General features: G+C 39.3%; 1 protein-coding gene and 1 long non-coding RNA gene across 3 annotated transcripts in view; one reads left to right on the forward strand and one right to left on the reverse strand.

Moving 5' to 3' along the window:
- Ago1 (protein argonaute-1) overlaps nucleotides 1–20,662 on the reverse strand; it is a 125,956-nt gene that overhangs the window by 70,373 nt on the left and 34,921 nt on the right. For both annotated transcript variants that reach the window (XM_076390736.1, XM_076390734.1), the window contains exons 3-4: nucleotides 421–701; nucleotides 43–349 (exon numbers count right to left, since the gene is read on the reverse strand). In XM_076390736.1, coding sequence (XP_076246851.1) covers nucleotides 43–349; nucleotides 421–701 — 588 coding nt within the window. The remainder of the gene's footprint in view (nucleotides 1–42; nucleotides 350–420; nucleotides 702–20,662) is intronic.
- LOC143187252 (uncharacterized) lies at nucleotides 15,161–16,551 on the forward strand. The gene is made up of 3 exons (XR_013003174.1): nucleotides 15,161–15,306; nucleotides 16,385–16,417; nucleotides 16,494–16,551. It is a non-coding gene; the product is annotated as an uncharacterized LOC143187252 (long non-coding RNA).

Raw genomic sequence — 20,662 nt, forward strand, 5'->3', positions numbered from 1 at the left:
TATATTAATGAAATAAATGTATAGTAATAAAATGTTACTTACCATCAATGTTTAGCATCATTTTCCATTGTGATGGTCTAACAGACTGATGAAAGCCAAACCAAACTTCTCTGCCACCACCTAATGGGTGATAATATCCATCCGGGGTACTGAAGAATGATCTACCTACTGGAGTATACGTCATAGACGGTAAGTGCCTCATTACAACATCCAAAGCAAGTATAGCATCATATGGAATTTGTCTGGTACGCCCTTCTAGAGCTTCTTCTAAAGCAAATAACGAAACTTGAGCCAACCATTTTATCACCACTCTGAAAACTCTGTCTTTACCCTCACCAGGCAGTGTTACCTACAAAGAAAGAAAACTGTATTACAAATAACAAATAAACATCAAATCTATATTTATATTTCCATACTTACCTCTAATTCTATTTTGTCAGTACCAATAGGCAAGGGATCTCTCGTATATAAATTATTTCTGCCATCAAACACAGGTTTAAGAGTTCCAAATATTTTACTATAAGCGTGAACCATTGTTTCTATAATTTCTCTATTAACTTTACGGGGACATTTATCCGGTTGAATATTAATGTCATAATGATGTACATAGCCACGTGGCATTGTAATTTGAAAATGATTAGCTTTTAACATGATTGTTCTGCCTTCACGTCCTATGTCTGGTCTTCGAGGACATGAGAATGCTGTAAAAGGATAAGTTTTAATTAGAGAGTAATTAGAAGTAATATTTACGTTATACACACTAACACATTCAACACAGCGTCAAAAATTGAGGGTCTACTCTGGTTGCAACAATTGTTTAAAAAGAACTTTCAACGCGGACGCACGTGTCAGCCACCCTAGAACAGGAATTCTCACGGCGCATCCGTTCACGTCAACTACATTGAATGTATTCAATTAAAAACTAATTATGTGTAAACTATACTGGGTCTAGTTTGACCCACTAGGCTAACGGAAATTATCATCATATCTGGACATAGGCTGTAATATACAGGTTGATTTTATCCCCAGTAGACTCAAAGACAATACCGCCGTCTAAACACTGGCGGTAGTTCCATATTTCTGTACGTGATCTGTCGAGAGGTCTTTCACGGGTACACATAGTCAATCCCATAAGTATTCATACTTTTCACTGCTTATGAGAGAAATTTGTTGAAATTATAAATGAACATTTTTTATTATAAATGAACACATAACTTTAATTATAAAGTTTATTTATACCAAATTATAACAAAATTCATTAACTAATGACAAAAATATGTTGATTTTATTTACATAGTACATAATAACAGTCCATAAAAGTATTCACACTATTCTTAGCAGAGTCAATTTTGTTTTATTTACATAGTCGTTTCACATCGAAAATGATTTCCATAGTTCACAGTCGGTTGAATGAGTGTAAACAAACTAGTCTAGTTCGAAACTGTATCGAAATAAAATTCAATAATCAGAAACGAGTCGAAAGAAGTCCGAGACTACTCTAGAAGAACGTCAAATAATTTTTAAATTACATCAAGAGGGTAAAAGTTATGTTGAGATTGCGAAAGTAATTGGTAGAAGTAAATCGACTATCCAATTCAGCCTATCAGCATATTCAGCAATTCAAAGCAAGTGATAGTTTGTTAAATTACGAATGTGCTGAAAGACCACAGACTTTAGCCGTTCAAAAAGGAAAGACTATACTATGTAAAGTGCAAAAGAATCCTCGAATTAGTACACCTAAGTTAACTACAATATGTAACGATATGTTCAATAAGAAGGTGTCTGCTGAAACTTGTCGAAGACTATTGAAAAGTAAAAATTTTCATAGTCGAACACTGACAAAAACGCCCTTCATTAATCAAATTAATATAATAAAGAGATTAGCATTTGCGAAGAAGTACAGAATTTAAAATAATACCTTTTGGAAAACAGTTATTTTCTCAGACGACTCGAAATTTAATCTTTAGATGTGTGGGAAGAGGAAAAGTTTGAAGAAAACCTAATAGAGGACTAGAAGTAAAAAATTTACAACCGACTGTAAAGCACGGCGGAAGCTCCGTGATGGTTTGGGATTGCATAGCAGCATCCGGAGTAGGCAATCTTGTCTTTATCAACGGAATCCTGGGTAAAATAAAATATAAAAAAATATTCTAGAAGAAAATCTGCAATCAAGTGCGATTAAGCTGGGTCTGAGATGACTATTATTTCTAATATGACAACGACCCGAAACATATTGTTCAGATTGTTCACACTTTACCACGTTCCCCATTTTTTACGTGCACCTCCTTAGAGTCCGGATACAAATCTTATAGAAAATTTATGGGTGGAAATAGATAAAAGATTACGCAAACATAAACTTTCCAATAAACAAATGCTAAAAGAAAAAACTTTGAAAGTTTGGAGTAGTATTGAACTTCAAAGGTTTTAATTGAAGTATTACTTTAAAACTGGTAGAAAGTATGCAAAAACGATTAAATGATGTAATAAGGCATGAAGGTAGACCGACGAAATACTAAAAAATTAGTACAAAGTACTAAAGCTACTATAATACTAAACGATCTTTTGACAAAATGTACGCCGGTACGAATACTTTTGTGGACTGTTATTACGTATTATATAGAGTACAATCAATATATTTTAGTTATTAGTTTGAGGCGAATAATATAAAAGGATTCCAAACTAATTTCGCTCTCAATTATTTTATTGTAACACTCAGATAATAGCTACAGGAATCCTTAAACGTTCCGACTCGGCTGCTCCGGACTAAGTGTCCCACGCTTAGAATATTCCGCACTTAAATACTACACGAAAAGAAAGATAGCGATAGTAGAAAAAACGAAGAAGGAAAATGGAAAAGAGAGAAAACCGGAGAGAAAGTTGAAGAAAAGAAACAGTCCTTAAGGTCGCTCTGGTCTGGTCACCAAATGTGCTTGATGATGAACAGGCCTGGACGAACCCTTGAGAGTGTTACGAGACGGGAGGCGAGCAGCGCGAGATACCGTCGAGAATAGGTATATTTCCAATGAATATAGTGGTTGATGTGTTGGTTGGTACACGGACGAAACTGATGCGAGATCAGTGAGCCGTTGGGATTATTGTAGACGTGGACGAACCTGATGTAAAATCAGGGAGCTTCTAAGGATAGGTGTGCTTACGGACGAAACTGATCGGTGATCAGTCAGCCGCAGGAGAGTGAGTTTGTGAACGTACCTGATGCGAAATCAGGGAGTCACTAGGATCAGTTTTACAGACGAACTCAAATTAAATTGAGGTGCTGTTAAGGAGGTTGGCGAATTCGAACAGACGAGCCTGATACGAAATCAGGGTGCTGTAAGGAAGTTGGATAATGTACAGACGAACCTGGTATCAGGTAGCTGTAGGAAGTCGACGAAACTGATGTAAAAATCAGTTAGCTACAGGATAATAGGTTAGCTTTCGTGGACGAACTCGAATAAATCGAGGAGCCACTAGGTTGAACGCAGTTTCTTTGGAAGTAAGGGTATGCGGATGAAACTGATGTAAGATCAGAGAGCCGCAGGAAATGTTAGTGAGCCTCGTAACTTTTTAATTATTAATTGATACAACTTGAGCGGTTAAGCTGTATCGTGGTGGATCTGTCAACTTCGAATGGGATCGCTTAAGGTAGTTATAGGTTTGTAAGCAATCTATGCAAAATTACAATGAATACTTAAATATATTCTAAAATCAATCTTTACGTACAAGTGTACAGTGTAGTGTTGTCGCGTAAAGTGTATGATTTTAATGCACGGTGTTAACGCACTGGCGATGCGGGGTCTTACAGAGTGGTCGTAGGAATTGCCAGATAGAATTTATGCCGACTAGAGGATTCTATGAGGTTAACTGTAGACTCGAAAGGGAACTTTAGCCCGATCTAACTGGACAGCAATCAACTCTGACGAACTTGACTATCAACGTGACGGTACTGTTCTGAACCCGTTAGGGCTAAAATCTCTGAGTTTATATAGGCCGAAAAATGAGTGGGGGTTCGTTAGAAATTTCCATATAAGGAAATTTCTCACGGTTGGTACAGCGTCGTGGTTGCTACCCAGCTACTCGGAGTCGCGGTTACATTAAGATAACGAAAAAACGAAAGTGCTAGGGCGTTTTCTCTTAACAGGCAGAGACTTGAATATTTGGGAGAGTAGTTGGAAAATATTCTCCGTATGTAACAAGAGCGTAGAAATCGAAAGAAAAGACAGAAAATCGTAAATAAGTCAGGAAAACTAGGAAAGAGAAAGTTACGAAAACTAAAGACAAATATACACTAACAACGAATTCATCGAAGCAAGGGCGAGTTGGCTGTTACACGCCACAAGTTAATCAATTTTGTTATAACTTGATATAAATAAACTTTACACGTGTTCAATTATAATAAAAAGTCTATTGCGAAATGTTACATGTATAACTTGATTTCAACAAATTTCTCTCATAGGGGTACGAATACTTCTAGGACTGACTGTAAGTGGCTGATTTCGTCCCTATGGAAATGCCTATGTACGTGTATAAGCGAAATGAAAATGGAAGTTTGCTGACAGATCACATTGTATAGTTACAGTGTTACTACCTCAGTGTTTAGGCGATGATGCTGCCCTTGAGTCTACTGGCGAGAGAATCACCCTGTACTTTACGAGAAGTGTTCAACGCTTAAAAGAGACCACAACAGATAAAGGACATCAAAATTTTGAATTCTCAAAAAAGTAAGACCAATCGATCCGTTATCCTTTTCCCCATCAACGCGATACTAAATGTGACGTAATTCATAAGGTAATTCGTAGTTAACGAAATAACATAAAAATATGATTTATACAATTTAAAACTTTGTTAGAAATGGTTCCAGAGAACCGAGGTAAGTTGAAAAAGGGTAAATTGATACAGTGAAGTTATCTATACACAATACACAATATCCATTTGATCTATATGCAATATTTTAAGGGGTATATTGGGTTTAATCCTAATTAGATCACAAAATGTCTTATAACATAGTGTCCGATCTGCTTTCGTTTTGCAGTAATAATGCTTCAAAGTTAGCGTTATGTTCTGAAACGAAGAGTAACTTATCATAAATATGACATAAGACTCCAGTACAGTCGATTGGTTAAGCGACACGCTAACCACATTTGGAGAGGTTCGGGAATTTTAGAAACGGAAGTAACATTACCGAACTTCATTATTGTGAATCACGAACTGATAACGGCTTAGGGAAGGAGAGAAACAACACAAATTTCAGTAAGTCCAGTTGTAAGTCAGGCAGAGAACGCAAAAAAAGCATATCTCACTTCACCTGGAAAGGAGGAAGAACGGAGGACCTTCCGTCGCCGAATAGTCCCTAGAGGGGTAATGTTTGATCCACGAACGAAAATATACCTAAAGTGGTAACTCGAAGTTTTTTTTTTATTTATTGAAATAATTTCTTTTTCGTGAAATTTCTTTCCTCAGAAGGGCAGAAATTGGGGAAAAAGTTTTCTCGCCTCAAACATTCTGTGAAACTAGCGGCAAACGGGGAACTACAGAGGGCGAACGAGCCGACCGACGAACAACGGTCGAGCACGCGTCTCCTGCTAGCACCATGTGTTGTTCACGTGCTTACTTTACCTTACTATTCTTGTCATTCTTATTAACGTTTTGAGTACTGAATACTCCCGGCAGAAGCAATCCGCGTAGACGGTACACTTCGCGTCCTTAGTCTACACAAATAGCTTTCGCTGGACGCATACATGTGTCCATATCACTCAAAGGGTAGGGATGGCACTTAAGAAGCTAGATTACACAGTTTCAAACAAGCCACTTTATTGCATGCGTAGCATGGTCCGGCATGAATACATATATATTAGAATTAATAAGCACCTCAAGAACGCGGAAAACTAAGACAAGATGGGTGAACCCCCAGGCTCGGCAGCGCCGCCAAGTGTACAGAAAACTAAACTTACATATTTTTATTGCTACTCTAACACTCCCCTTCGACAAAAAAATAAAGTTAAATAAATCTATAAATGAAGATTGATGTCTAGTCAATATATTAGGTTAGTACCTAGCAGAACCGCAACCCTGTTCCCAAGCGAAGTTTCTCCAGTTTTTGTCTTGATACTGGCTTTGTTAAAATGTCAGCAACTTGTTCTTCGCTTGGTAGATACTTTACTTTAATACTACCTTCTCCAACTAGTTGTTTGATATAATGGTGTTTTACATCTATGTGCTTCAGACGTTTTGGATTCCCGTCTGTTTGGGTGATTTTTATTGCTGACTGAATATCTTCCAACAATAGTATTCCTCCGGTTGTTTCAATTTTTAGATCCTTTAAAACTGACTCTATCCAACGTTCTTCAGCCGCTGCTGACGCCAACGCTACGTACTCGGCCTCGCATGAAGACAGTGCTACCGTTGACTGTTTTCTTGATGACCAGGATACTGCATTGTTAAATACTTTGATTATGTAACCAGTAGTTGATTTCCAATCTGATTTATCTCTTGCCCAATCGGAATCAACATATCCCTGGATTATTTGACTTGTTTCATCTTTGGTATAAATCATTCTTAAGTTCAGCGTGCCTTTTATATATCGTAGAACTCTCTTGAGCGCTTTGAACAATTCTTGATTAGCGTTCTTCTGATACCGACTTAATATGCCTACTGTGGCACATAAGTCTGGTCTCGTTCCTAACATGGCGTACATCAAATATCCAATCAGCCTTTTACACTCGGTTTCCAACTTTATCTGTCGGAGGATTATTTGGTAATTCGAAGTTTAGTTCTAGCGGTGTCGCAATGGGCTTGCAATCTTCCATTCCATATGTTTTTAATACTTTCTTTAAGTACTCTATTTGATCAATCTGAATGCAATTACTTTCGTGTGTAATATGAAGGCCTAAATAGTTAGAGACCTTTCCCAAGTCTGTCATCTTGAAACTTCGTTTTAATCTTTCTTTGAATTCTTTCACTTCACCGTCGCCACGTATAATTAAATCATCTACATACAATAACACGTAAATTTTCTTTCCATTTTCAATCTTGACATATAGACAGAAATCAGCTTTAGATCTTGTAAAATCGTTTTTAAGCATAAATTCATTGAACTTCTTGTTCCAATAATGCGGTGATTTTTCAAACCATATAAGGATTTCCTCAGCTTTAGGACCTTGTTTTCTCGTATCTTCATTCCCTCAGGTGGGTGTATAAATACTTCTTCTTCTAGTTCCCCATAGAGGAAAGCGCTCTTAACATTCATTTGCTGTACTTTGTACCCAAATTTATTTGCCACTGTTAAAAGAATTCGTACCGTTACCATTCTAGCAACTGGCGTGTAGATGTCTGCATGATTTTGTGTTTCTTTCTGTAGAAAACCTCTGACCACCAGCCGAGCTTTAAAAGTTGTTGGTTCCCCATGTTCATTTGTTTTATTCTTAAAAACCCATTTGGTGTCAATGATTGGGGTTTCCTTTGGCTTTTCTACAATAATCCAAGTCTGATTTTCTTCTAGCGCTTCAAACTCTTTCTTAATTGCCTCTCGCCATTGTATCCTGTTCGGTCCATTCACTGCATCGTGGTACGTCAGGTCTCCATCTAAAAGTAAATTGCAGGTTAAAGCAAATTCATCATCCTCAAATCTCGTGGGTGGACGTAGATTCTCTTTTCTCCTTAATTTGTATAACTTAGTGGTTTCTTGTTGTTCTCTTCTTTCGTTATGTAATTCGATTTGACTAGTTTCTTGTACTTCTTCGATTACTTCGTCATTTTCTATCCTGTTCTCTTCTTCTGCTTCATCCTCTTCTATTCTATTCTCCTCTTCTGCTTCATCCTCTTCTATTCTGTGCTCTTCTGCTGCTTCATTTATGTTTGACTCTTGATCGTCCCAAGTGTAGTACGTCATCTTCTTTTGACATTTATCTAAATTACCATTTGAATTCGTTCCTGGCTTAAAGATCACGTTTCTGGATACTTCAATTTTTCCTTCCTTGTCGAGATATATTCGATAGCCTTTAGTATTTTCCTCGTACCCTACAAAAATGCCTTTCTTTCCTTTAGGGTCCCACTTCTTTCTTAACTGTTTAGGTATCATTACGAAAGCTTTTAAGCCGAAAATTTGAAAATTCTTGATGTCAGGTTTCTTTCCCTGCCACAACTCGAGTGGAGTTTTATCTCCAATTGAGCTTCTTCCACTCATATTTATTACATAAACTGCCGTTGAAACTGCCTCTGTCCATAACTCCTTTCCGAGATCCTTTGATTGTAGCATGCTTCTGGCCGCTTCGACTATTGTCCGATGTTTGTTGAGGTGTGTAACGACAGCTTTCCTGGTGAACTATTCCTTTATCTTCTAGGAACGCGCCAATGTCTTTATTAACTTCTTCTAAACCGTTGTCTGTTCGTAACGTTTTAACTTTATTTCCTGTTTGATTTTCGACTAATTTTATGAACTTTATAATATTTTGCTTTGCTTCTGATTTATGTTTCATGAAAAATACTGTTCGATAGTGATTGAAATCATCTTTAAGGAGGAGGAAATAACTTGCTCCTCCCACTGAAGCTTTTTCCATTGCACCACATACATCTGCGTGTATTACCTCACCCGCAAAGCTTGCCGTACTTTTACTTAGATGAAAAGGCAATACATTTTGTTTACCTAGGATACATCCTTCACAAAAGAAAAATTTATCGTCTTCAAATACTATATCCATTTTATTCAAAATGCTTCTAACCTGAATGACATTTTGGTGTGCTAACCTTTCGTGCCACACCTTTAATTTCTGAATTTTCTGGTTATGAACACCCAGAAGTACTTGATGTTCTTTTTCAGTGTCTCGATCTACTTCTAATTCCAACTTATATAATTTTTCCTTTCTTGTTCCAACTACGAATATGTTACCATCTTTCTTCAGTTTGTAATCATTTTGAGTTAGTTCAAACGAATAGTCTTTATCTGATACTGAGCTTAAGGAAAATAAACTGCACTTTAACTTTGGGACATGCAATACGTTTGTAATTTCCCCTTCTTTCCATTTGTGTCCATCGAATGACTTTACTTTAATGTCACCTCGTCCAATTGCTTTTATTACTGAACCATCTCCAACCTTTACGTCAATCGGTTGATTTAACGTTTTGTAATTATCCATCCAGTGTTTGTTGAGCGACATATGTTCACTTGCTCCAGAGTCAGCATACCAGTATGACTACTCTAATTTTGCATTGTTAATTAATGCTAAAGTAGTGTACGCTGCTCGAGTTCTTCCGTCCTTGTAGTCACCAGGTTTCCTAGACGAGTTATTTGATGCTTGGCTTTCCGCTACATTTCTGTATCGACAGAATTTAGATCTATGATTTGTCTTGTGACAAATGAAGCACCCTCCAGCATCGTAGTTCTTCTTCAGTTTGCAGTTATTTGCGATATGACCCTCCTTTTTGCAGATATTGCAAACCATATTGCCAACTGCTGGTCTTCCCTCTCTATTATGTGACTTGTCATGGCTTTCTTTATGCACTGGTTTTGGATGCCTGCTTTTGTTTATGTTCTTGCTTGATAACGCCACTTCACTTATTTCCGCACTATCTTTCAGTCTTTGTTCTTCAATCAACAAACGGCTAACCAATTCGTTCAATTTTCTGTTTTCAACAGGTATTGAATCCCAAGCACTTAAGAAATGTTTGTACGTACTTGGTAGTCCTGTTAAAATACGAGTCATCATCATTCTGTCTGAGATTTTCTCATCACATTTATTTAAGTCAGATTTAATGTCTTCTAAACCAGAGATATACTTTGCAATCCCTTCGTTCTGGTATGCGTAAAGAATTTTTGCTGTAGTATATCCACGCTTAATTCTGACTTGTGTTCATAAATCGAATGCAGCTTTTCCCAAATCTCATGTGCATTATTGTAACTTAATACATGCATCATTGGTCCCTCTTCTAGTCTATTTATTATTAAATCTTGAGCTTTGAAATGTTTGGTTTCGAAATCTAGCCACGCTTGATTACTTGCTGTGCCATCCATTTCGCTTGCTAGCTCGGGTCGTCGAGCTTCTCCGGTCACCATTTTATAAACGCCTTTGCTTTTTAGTGCAACGACCGTCGAAAATTTCCACAAATTCCAGTTCCCTTTTCCTTTCAGTCGAACTACTTTTATAGTTTCCATCTTCGATCTGTGTTCGCTCTCTTGTACTATCCCTTTTACTTTAATTTTACGTTACTTTCCTTAAATAACAATCTTCGTTTCTGGGCCCATAACCTAATGTATTGTTGCGAGCACCGGGTACATCTCCATGGCCTGCTACGCTCGCAACGAGGAATAGGAGGACATTCGAGGAACAACTGTCAGACAGAATTCTGACAGCTGTCAGGCAGTAAACACGACGAGCAAAATATCCGAATCGTTTACCTTATATCTGAGCTTAATAATACTGCGTATAGTTAATAATTGTAAATAAAGAAATTGTGATACCGTGTAAGCTTGATTCCGATGCCGCGACGCGTTAGAAATTACGGTGCGCGCGGGGAGCCGCCGGCGGCTCCCCACAAACGTAACATTGGTGTCAGAAGTGGGATCCGGGCCCCTTCTGCACGCTCGCGAAAGAGGATGGCCGACGTGGCATCCTCCAACGTGGGACAGGGGATGGCCGACGTGGCATCCTCCAACGAGGGACAGAGGATGGCCGACATGGCATCCTCCAACGTGGGACAGGGGATGGCCGGCGTGGCATCCTCCAACGTGGGGCAGGGGATGGCCGGCGAGGCATCCTCCTACGAGGGAACAGGGTCGGCCGACATGGCGACCCCCTACGAGGGAGAGCGAGCCATGCAAAGGCTGCTCGGAAGATTTCAGCAGGCGCTGTCAGAACAACTAGAGGAACAGAGCTGAGACGCGGGCCCCGGGTGAACACGGGGAGGGGGGGATGCCGGGGGATCGTTGGTCGGGACTCTTCGGTAAGACGACCTAACCCAGGTCCACGCAGGCTCCTGGAGGGTTGCAGAGGACGTCGCGGCCTTGGGTTCCCCGGGCGACACTCCCTCTCCAGGCAGGGAGGTGTCCGAGACGAGCCCACAAAGTCAAAAGACTCCAGGACCACAGTACAGGAACAAGAAAGGATGGGGACATGGAAAGCGTAGGAGTATTTTCGCCGGCGAGTGCAGGAAGAAGGACCAATAGAAGAAAGAAGAAAACCGACAACCAACCTCGTCCAAGAAGAAGAAGCGCCATCGCAGAAGGCTAGGGTGAGTCTCCCTTCTCATCTCCTCGTTCAACCTCGCCGTCCAGGGGCACAACGGCTACCATCGTGTGCCGCCCGGGGTTCGCAGTGCGGATCGGCCGACAGCGGGTGGGGGACTTAACCGTACGCGGGTCTGTTTCCCCACACCGGAGAAGTCTCGTTTTCCCGGGAAGGCGAGCCTCCGGGGCTGGTCCCTGGATATGTGGCGCACCTTTGGACCTATAAAGAGGTCCCCTTGCCATACGGGGAATAGTGATTCCCTGGTGGGAAACAAGGAGGTGCGTCCGGCCGAGGTATGTTTCGTGGAGAGAGACCGTGGGGAGCAGGGCCCGAGAAAACAGCAAGAAAGAAGGACGCAAGTATGAAGAGGACGGGCGAGGGCAGAAGAGCGAAGAAGAGGAATACGAAATTGGTCTTAGCACACTGCGCCTCGCCCAGGGTTTTGGCATGGTTTTTCCCTGGGACCGTGGACGAATGTCGAGGCGCAGCCTGGGGAAGGCCATGCAGGTATAAACTTTCTTGTACCTCTTTTCCAGGCAGCAATACAGACGCCGACTTGGAAGCCTACATTGAGCGCGGTCGGGACGCCCGCTTTCCGAAGGAGGGGAGCAGTGTTGCGAGCACCGGGTACATCTCCATGGCCTGCTACGCTCGCAACGAGGAATAGGAGGACATTCGAGGAACAACTGTCAGACAGAATTCTGACAGCTGTCAGGCAGTAAACACGACGAGCAAAATATCCGAATCGTTTACCTTATATCTGAGCTTAATAATACTGCGTATAGTTAATAATTGTAAATAAAGAAATTGTGATACCGTGTAAGCTTGATTCCGATGCCGCGACGCGTTAGAAATTACGGTGCGCGCGGGGAGCCGCCGGCGGCTCCCCACAAACGTAACAGTATTGTATGGGTAGGGATGGAACTTAAGAAGCTAGATTACACGGTTTCAAGCAAGCCATTTTATTGCATGCGTAGCATGGTCCGACATGAATACATATATGTTAACGTCGCTTCCCATTGCTGTAACGGGCTCGTTCGGTCATAAATTGTGCGTGCTCGGCGAATTTTGTTCGAAAAGACGTTCCCACTAGACGAGCATAGGTTGCCTATAGGCGATCCCAGTGCATGGTTGCTTTGGGTCTGCCGTTTGATGATTAAGCAGATCACGGTGCAGGCTCGCTGGGTACTTCAGACCCTCCTGCTCGTAGAGTTGACAGTTTCAAGTGGATGGCGAACGCGCACACGGCACGAACTTACAGCAATGGGAAGCGACCGGGTCATTCCACGCGAAATCGGGCACGTTTCGGAGCAAGTTCTTGTAATTTGCTCAAATTTGAATATGTTGTAGTCTTTAACGATATTTAAACGTACCCCAAAGGATTTTTCAAAATTTTGAAAATTGTCGATTTTACAGCTGTTTGAAGTTAAGTGCTACATTTTTTTAAAAAAATTATAGCTATTGAACTAGTAAGCGGATGGAGATGAGCTTTACGGTGCTTATAGAGACAATATTGAAGTTTCTAAAAAAAATTATTCCATTTAAAAAAAAATGTTTTTTAATCATCTTTTTTGCAATTATTTTAAACAAATGCAGGTTTTTAAGATGATCCGCGATTTTAAAAATCTGAAAAAAAAGGAGAATATAGTTTGATCCTTCCCCTTGATGGACACACTTTAAAAAAGATGGACATTTTAAAATTGGCCCTGTGAAAATTGCTGAAAGTTGACGCTGCGTCGAGTCGCACTGCTGTGGCGGGCGCGTCGTCGCTGGCAGCCTACTCGTGTCCAGCGGGCGAACGTGCGTTATTATTTGCGATCAAGGCGACAAATATTGGTAACTCACTCTTTGTCAATGATACTTATTGACAAGTTCACATTCATTTTTGCCATGTGAAGTTGCAAAAAAGTGCCATTCTGCATTAATACCAAAATCTTCGAAATGAAAGCTAGGATTTAAGAGATTATATTTATGTTTTCAAGAATAAGACGAAGATTGAGTTACCAATATTTATTGATTGCATTAAACCTTGCAAATGCTCGGAGATAATGTAGAGTAATGTTGGGTGAAGTCGCCTTGATTCCAAATAATAACGCACGTTCGCCCGCTGGAGTCGAGTAGGCTGCCAGCGACGACGCGCCCGCCACAGCAGTGCGACTCGACGCAGCGTCAACTTTCGGCAATTTTCACAGGGCCAATTTTAAAATGTCCATCTTTTTGAAAGTTTTTCCATCAAGGGGAAGGATCAAACTATATTCTCCTTTTTTTTCAGATTTTTAAAATCGCGGATCATCTTAAAAACCTGCATTTGTTTAAAATAATTGCAAAAAAGATGATTGAAAAACATTTTTTTTTAAATGGAATAATTTTTTGTAGAAACTTCAATATTTTCTCTATAAGCACCGTAAAGCTCATCTCCATCCGCTTACTAGTTCAATAGCTATAATTTTTTTAAAAAAATGTAGCACTTAACTTCAAACAGCTGTAAAATCGACAATTTTCAAAATTTTGAAAAATCCTTTGGGGTACGCTTAAATATCGTTAAAGACTAGAACACATTCAAATTTGAGCAAATTACAAGAACTTGCTCCGAAACGTGCCCGATTTCGCGTGGAATGACCCGACCTTTAGAATTAATAAGCACCTGAAGAACGTGGAAAACTAAGACAAGATGTGTGAACCCCCAGGTTCAGTAGCGCCGCCAAGTATACAGAAAACTAAACTTACATATTTTTATTGCTACTCTAGCAGATACTAATAAAGAATCCCATTATGTTTCAAAACGATACACTGTATATTTTTTGTAAACAAATATCGTCATATTTTCAGGCTGTCACGATAGGATAACCTCTTAAGGGCCTAGGGTAATCACGTGACTTTTCGAGATTGCTTGTTCGGTATCTGCTGTTACAGTTTTCATCACAAAAATGATATTACTTACAGACACGTGGTTGCCTAATGAATGCAAGATGGAGCTACACTGTGATTCTCCCTCCACTACACATTCTACTGCACGAACCCAACTGAACTTGTCAGTTTATTACTCTGTTTCATCCTTAACCTGACAAAAAGCAGTGTCGAAACACCATTACAGTTTTCGTCCTTATATTCGACGATTTTGAGCTAGAAAAGGGCTCATTGAACAGAGGAACGTTTAATCGAGTGCGGTCTGGTCAAGTTCAGTAATATGAGCGTTCAAATCAAAGCAAAAATCGACAAAATCACAGCCATGAAATTAAAACATTTTTAAGTAATTTAGACATTACTCTGAGTGAAAATATGACCAGAACGCACTCGATTGAATTTTCGTCTATCGAATGAATCCTTTCCCAGTTCAAAATCTTCTAATATAAGGACGAAAAGTGTAACGGCAAAAACAGAGGTTTACGCGCTGACGCTTTACGTCCTTCTATTGAAAAATTTTGAGATGGAAAAGGACTCACTCGATAGAGGAAGGTTCAATCTAGCCCTCGCTGGTCATTATTTAATCAGATTCTGCTGATGTTCAGTAATATGAGTGTTCAAAGTAAAGCAAAAATCGACAAATTCACAGCCATGAAATCTAAGCATTTTTAGCTAATTTAGAGATTGTTCTGGGCGAAATCATGACAACCGCGGGCTAGATTGAACCTTCCTCTATCCAATGAGCCCTTTTCCAGCTCAAAACCTTCCAATATAAGGACGTAAAGCGTCAGCGCGATTTTGCAGTGCTTTTTGCGAGGTTAGAGATAAAACAGAGTAAAAAAGTGACAAGTTTAGTTCCGCTTGAACAGACCAGGCGGCGCCTAATCAGGAGGCCCGTGCTGCCCTGAATTGGCACGCGAGTTTCGAGAATTTGACGTACAACTACACATGCAACTATACGAGCTGCGTGTTTCGTTCATGTCCTACAAGAAGTCCCATGAAAAGTCATTCCGAGTGACATTGTAAGGTTCGAACAGAAAGTGAGCTCGGCGGTTCGGACTGCTTCGGACGGCTTCGGAAAGATTCGGAAAGAAGCTTGAAACGCTTCGGCAAGCGCAACACGGCACAAGCAGCCTTTTTGATATTATAGATATTTTCACGTTTCGACTCGGAAGGAGATTATTCGGTGAGATCTTCAAAAATTTTTATGAAATTTTGAGGGATGAGTTTAAAGATCAAACGATGACATTCTCTGTGTATTTTGTATGAAAAATTATATTAAAACAAGTTTATGTACAAGCTGATACAATCGAGAAAGAGCGATTCTACATGCAATAATAAACTAAAAATAAAGAATATAAATTGTTTATAATATTTATATGTTCTTAGGTCTGGGTTAGGTCTGGTTTAGGTCTGGATATACACAAAATAAAAGGAGACATTGCTAAAAATACATTAATTTAATATGTTTACTTTTTAATTATAATAATTTATAATTAAATTTTCCCCCCCCGTTCCCGCCTCTTACCCCCAGGCCAGGTTCGCAGTTGCTGCCGCGACCCCGACTGCGGCTTCTCCCATACTTCCACTTGCGGATTTTCGTTTTAAAGTCCCAAAATTATAATATGAAAAATAGACACATGTTATTCACGAAATTTATTTCGTTCTTGAACAAAAAATGAATAGATAAATTACTGAGCGCTTTAGCATAAGATCGCCTATGATCTACGTATCTTTTGTCGTCATGCCTCCTCTAAAGCTTGCACCGACTCCGGCGTCGGCGTCGGCGTCGGCGTCGGCGTCGGCGTCGGCGCTAGCTTTAGAGGAGACATGACGACAAAACGTACGTAGATCATAGGCGATCTTATGCTAAAGCGCTAAGTAATTTATCTATTCATTTTTTGTTCAAGAACGAAGTAAATTTCGTGAATAACATGTGTCTATTTTTCATATTACAGTTCTGGGATTTTAAAAAGAAAGTCCGTAAATGAAAGTATGGGAGAAGCCGCGGTCGGGGTCGCAGCGGCAACCGTGATTCTGATGATTATAAATATATTAAATTAATGTATTTTTAGCAACGTCTCCTCTTATTTTGTATATACCCAGAGCTAACCCTGACCTAACCCAGACCAAACCGGAAGGAGAAACAAATTGGAAATAATTCGCCATATATACAAAGAGATAACTAAAATTCGTTTACTGTTATTGTTTGTAAGTAAATTAATATGAAATCATCATGAACTTGTTTTAATTGTTTTTTAAAGGCTGGTATCAAGAACGTAGAAAGTGTAAAACTTGTAAGTATATCATCTTTTACATTCAAGTTACATAAACTCGAAAAGTAATTTTTATTAAACTGATTTAGTTTTGCAGATAAACCAGAGTTTCCACTCGAAATATTTTACGAGTGACTCGTGCCGCTCAATGCCGCTTGCGGGCGACTTGGACCAAACCACAATAGCGTTTTAGAAACCCGAGAGTAAGATTTGACATTCGCCTTCTCTCTCGTCTTTCCGAAGCTATCCGAAGTTTTCCGAATGGCTGATTCACGTACATACGGCTCGTGCAGTAGTGCGTATAGTGGAGGGGGAATCATAGTGTGGCTCCATCTCGCATTCATTAGGCAGCCACATGTCTGTGGATAATTTTATTTCTGTAAAGAAAACTGTAACGGCAGATACCGACCAAGAAATCTCGTAAAGTCACGTGACTACCCGAAGCCCTTAAGGGCCTAGGATGAGATATATCAGAGCGGCGACATTACCGACAAAATTAGGCAAAAACAGGGATTTACGGCCTGACACTTTTCGTCCTTATATGAGATGATTTTAAGCTGGGAATGGGTTCATTCGAAAGAAAAAAGTTCAATGAAGCGCAGTCAACACGCGATTTAACGAAATTCTACTGATATTTACTAATACTAGTGTTATAAAGTAGAGCAAAAATCTATCATTGACAGCAATAGAAATTTAAGTATTTTTATGTAATTTAGAGAGTGTTTTGAACGAAATCGCGAGTTGAGTGCGCTGCGTTGTACTTTTTTCTATCGAATGAACCCTTTCCCAGTTCAAAATGTTCTCATATAAGGACGAAAAGTGTCAGGCCGTAAAACCATACCACAGTATTGCTTTCGGCTGGGTTATCGATAAAACAGAGCAAAAAATGTGACAAATTTAGTTGAGCTTTTGCGAACCAGACGACGCCTAATTTGAAAAGCTGCCGGTGTGGAATCGGAATCTGTTATACCCAAATTGGCGATGCGAGTTACTGAAAATTTCCCCCTCCACTACACATACCACCTTAGGAGTCGCGTGTACGTGAGCTCAACACTTCGGATCACTCCGGACAGCTTCGAAAAGTCAAAAGAGAATGCGAATGTAAAGTGAACCTTACTTTCTCGCTCTTGAAATACTGTCTAAGTTGTCGACAAACGACACAAAACCGCGCGCGATATTTTCATTTGCCCAGACATATTCACGAAAGCCCGTGAAAACAAGAATACGGAGCCCGTCTTTTGCTATCATGCGGGTTCAAATCTGTGACTTTATTTCATACATGACTTTTTTATTTTGTCGCCGGGTGTATAATGAAGAAACAAATGCAGTAGATCACATGTATATTCAAAACAGGCGTGTGCGTTTGGATACACCACCAACACGCATAGGGAATGGAAATATCTCAATACCGTCAATTAGCTGTCGCGATTTCGATTAACAATCGGAATCATGTCGTATTTGATATCATTTTCATCAGGAGAGCACGAGGAATCAATTGGTGTTACTTACGTGAAAAACCGTTTGCAAATAAGAAACTTCAATTTTTCCTGTTCTTAATCCCTAATGCTATACTTGTCTTTTGCAACGTCATTGATTTCGGGCATCGAGCTTGAACATTGACGGTCGAGCGAGACCCTTTTTTTTGCTTCTTCGATCGTGTACCAATTATCTTGGCGACCGAGAGTAAAGGAAGCCAAATCGACTACCAGTCATGGACGAGAGCCACGACCAGACCCGAGCGCGGCTCTCGTCCGTAACATTACTGTATATGTATACGTATATGTATGTACACGCACACATATGCGTGATCTTCATATTAATATAAAAACGATATTTGGAAAACGGGTCTATCTCGAGAAAGGCATCGATGTGGGCAAATAATGAATAATATGAATGCAGTGGTGTTTAGAATGTGACACGTGTAAAAGTTATACACACACAAATATCATGTGTCGTTTGATATATACCACTACATTCGTACGATTCAGTGCTATATTGAATCACTGAAAATATCTCAGGAATCGGAAACATTGTGCGTAGCTCGTGCCGCTTGCAGGGATTTGAACAGTTGAATATGGCGTTTCAAGAGCGAGAGAGTAAGACTCATATTCGCGCTCTCTCTACTTTCCACAAATGTCCGAAGTCGGTCGCGAAGCGCTGAGTTCACGTACCCATAGCTCGTATAGTAGTGTGTGCAGTAGAGGGGGAAATTTTCTAAGCTACCTCCTGAATTCGAAATCATAGAAAGGCTCCATCTTGCTTTCATTAGGCACCCACGTGTCTGTGGGTAATACTATTTCTGTAACGAAAACTGTAATAGCAGTAGTACCTGTAATAACATAGATATAGTAACTGTAATAGCATAGACCTGACAATCTCGAAAAGTCACGTGACTACCGTACCCCCTTAAGGTAATTGCGAAACAACATTTATATTTTAGTAGCGAACATACACTATTCTTACTATTGTTCTCAATTTCTTCAAATTGTTTATTTAGTGGCACGTAATTAAAGAAATTTAACCCTCCGTGGGCACACTTGGGTAAACAGTTACTTTAGAAGAAGCTGCTCGAATAACCTTGACCTTGACAAATTTTGTCAAAGACAATCACCTGAGTGACCTCCAGAAGGTTTTAGCCGTTGCTTATTGTTTATTCAAAAGTTATTGATTAGTAAAAAGACAGAGTGTCTTCCAAGTTACCATATTTACCAAAATTGTGTTATAATTTTCGAAAGTATTAATTACGGTAAATATTTATTAAATACATAGGCCCGCACTTCGTCTCTGATAAAAAACTAACCCAGATTTAACCTACTCTATCCGGTAATTGCACAAAAAAGACGCTTTGTCCCACCAATTGATTCTGAAATATGTAATCAAGGTCACTGTTCTGAACACCTTTTCCCTGTACATGTACCTGGTTCTCGGCTTTAGTTTCCGAGATATACTGGAAAGTATTTTCAATACTTCATATTATCGTTTGAATATTTGAGATAAGTTTAGATTAGGCTTAGTACGAGTTTATCTTATTTTTCAGTTACGTTCAGTATGTTCGTTTTGAAAAAAACATCACATTTAAATTCCGCTTATTTAAGTAATTACCGAAATAGTGGTAACTATTACCTTCGGGGAAGTTCTTGACCTTCAACGCATGCGCAGGGGAGCAGCTGTGCACTCCACCCTGTAAAAAGACCTAGCCCATAGTAGCTGTGATTGTACTGTAAAATACTGCTAATCCATGAACCGTATGAAAACATAAAAACATGAAATGAACATTTCGTTTAATGTTCGAATTGTATAGTCACGGTCCGTATTTCAACAATCAGGAGAACTAATAAGGAAAGAAAGACAGATCAGAGTTGGTCTGGGCTAGGCTCTTACGGGGTGGCGGTGGAGTGTAGTAAGCGGTACCTAACTCACGCGTTAAGTTTTTAAACAAATTATAATTCACCATTATAGTCACTCAATGGATAGAAATACTACTAAAAATAAGTGCCATATTTTTGGAACGTTTTTTGATCACGTATTTTTAATAAAGAATGAGCAACGACTAACACCTTCTTGTGGTTACTCAGGAGAGTGTGTTGTAGTCGGACTAATCGAGACACCTATTAGTCAGCGAAATTTCCATAGTTCCACTAAGAAATTTACATAGTTTTAATGGTTACCGACTGAGTATTTCAATATTACCGATGGGAATAGTTAGATGTTTAATTGTTTCGTTGATTTCAATTGTTTTCTTCATCAGTATTTTTGATTATTGCATTTTGTTGTGATTATTACCGTGATATCTGTCGTAATATTACAAATTTGAGCGAAATTAACATAGTTCCAGCTTGTTTCCTTTCATTTTTGACAGTATAAGCATTGTGTATGGTATGAAAAATGATTGGATACATTATATTTTTGTATTACATAGTATATTTTTAGGTTAATTTAATTTACTTGAATATGCCAAAAGGTAAATTATTAAATAAAGATGAAAATGCTAAGATAACTGCTTATAAAGATGCAGGACTCTCTAACAGAGAAATTGCTATACAAATTAACAGATCACATAATGTAGTAAATAATTTTATTGAGTTAATTTTATTAAGTTCATTTATATGGCAAAAATCATCCAAAAGGCGGAAATAAGAAGCTGACGCGAAGACAGACTTCATTAATTTTGCGAGCTGCATCAAAGCAGAATGTCACGACTGGTCAAATAAAAGCAGATTTATATCTTCCAGTCACTAAAAGGCGAATATAACAAATTTTACGAAG

Source organism: Calliopsis andreniformis, unplaced genomic scaffold (genome assembly GCF_051401765.1).
Source record: "Calliopsis andreniformis isolate RMS-2024a unplaced genomic scaffold, iyCalAndr_principal scaffold0022, whole genome shotgun sequence".
NCBI lineage: Eukaryota > Metazoa > Arthropoda > Insecta > Hymenoptera > Andrenidae > Calliopsis > Calliopsis andreniformis.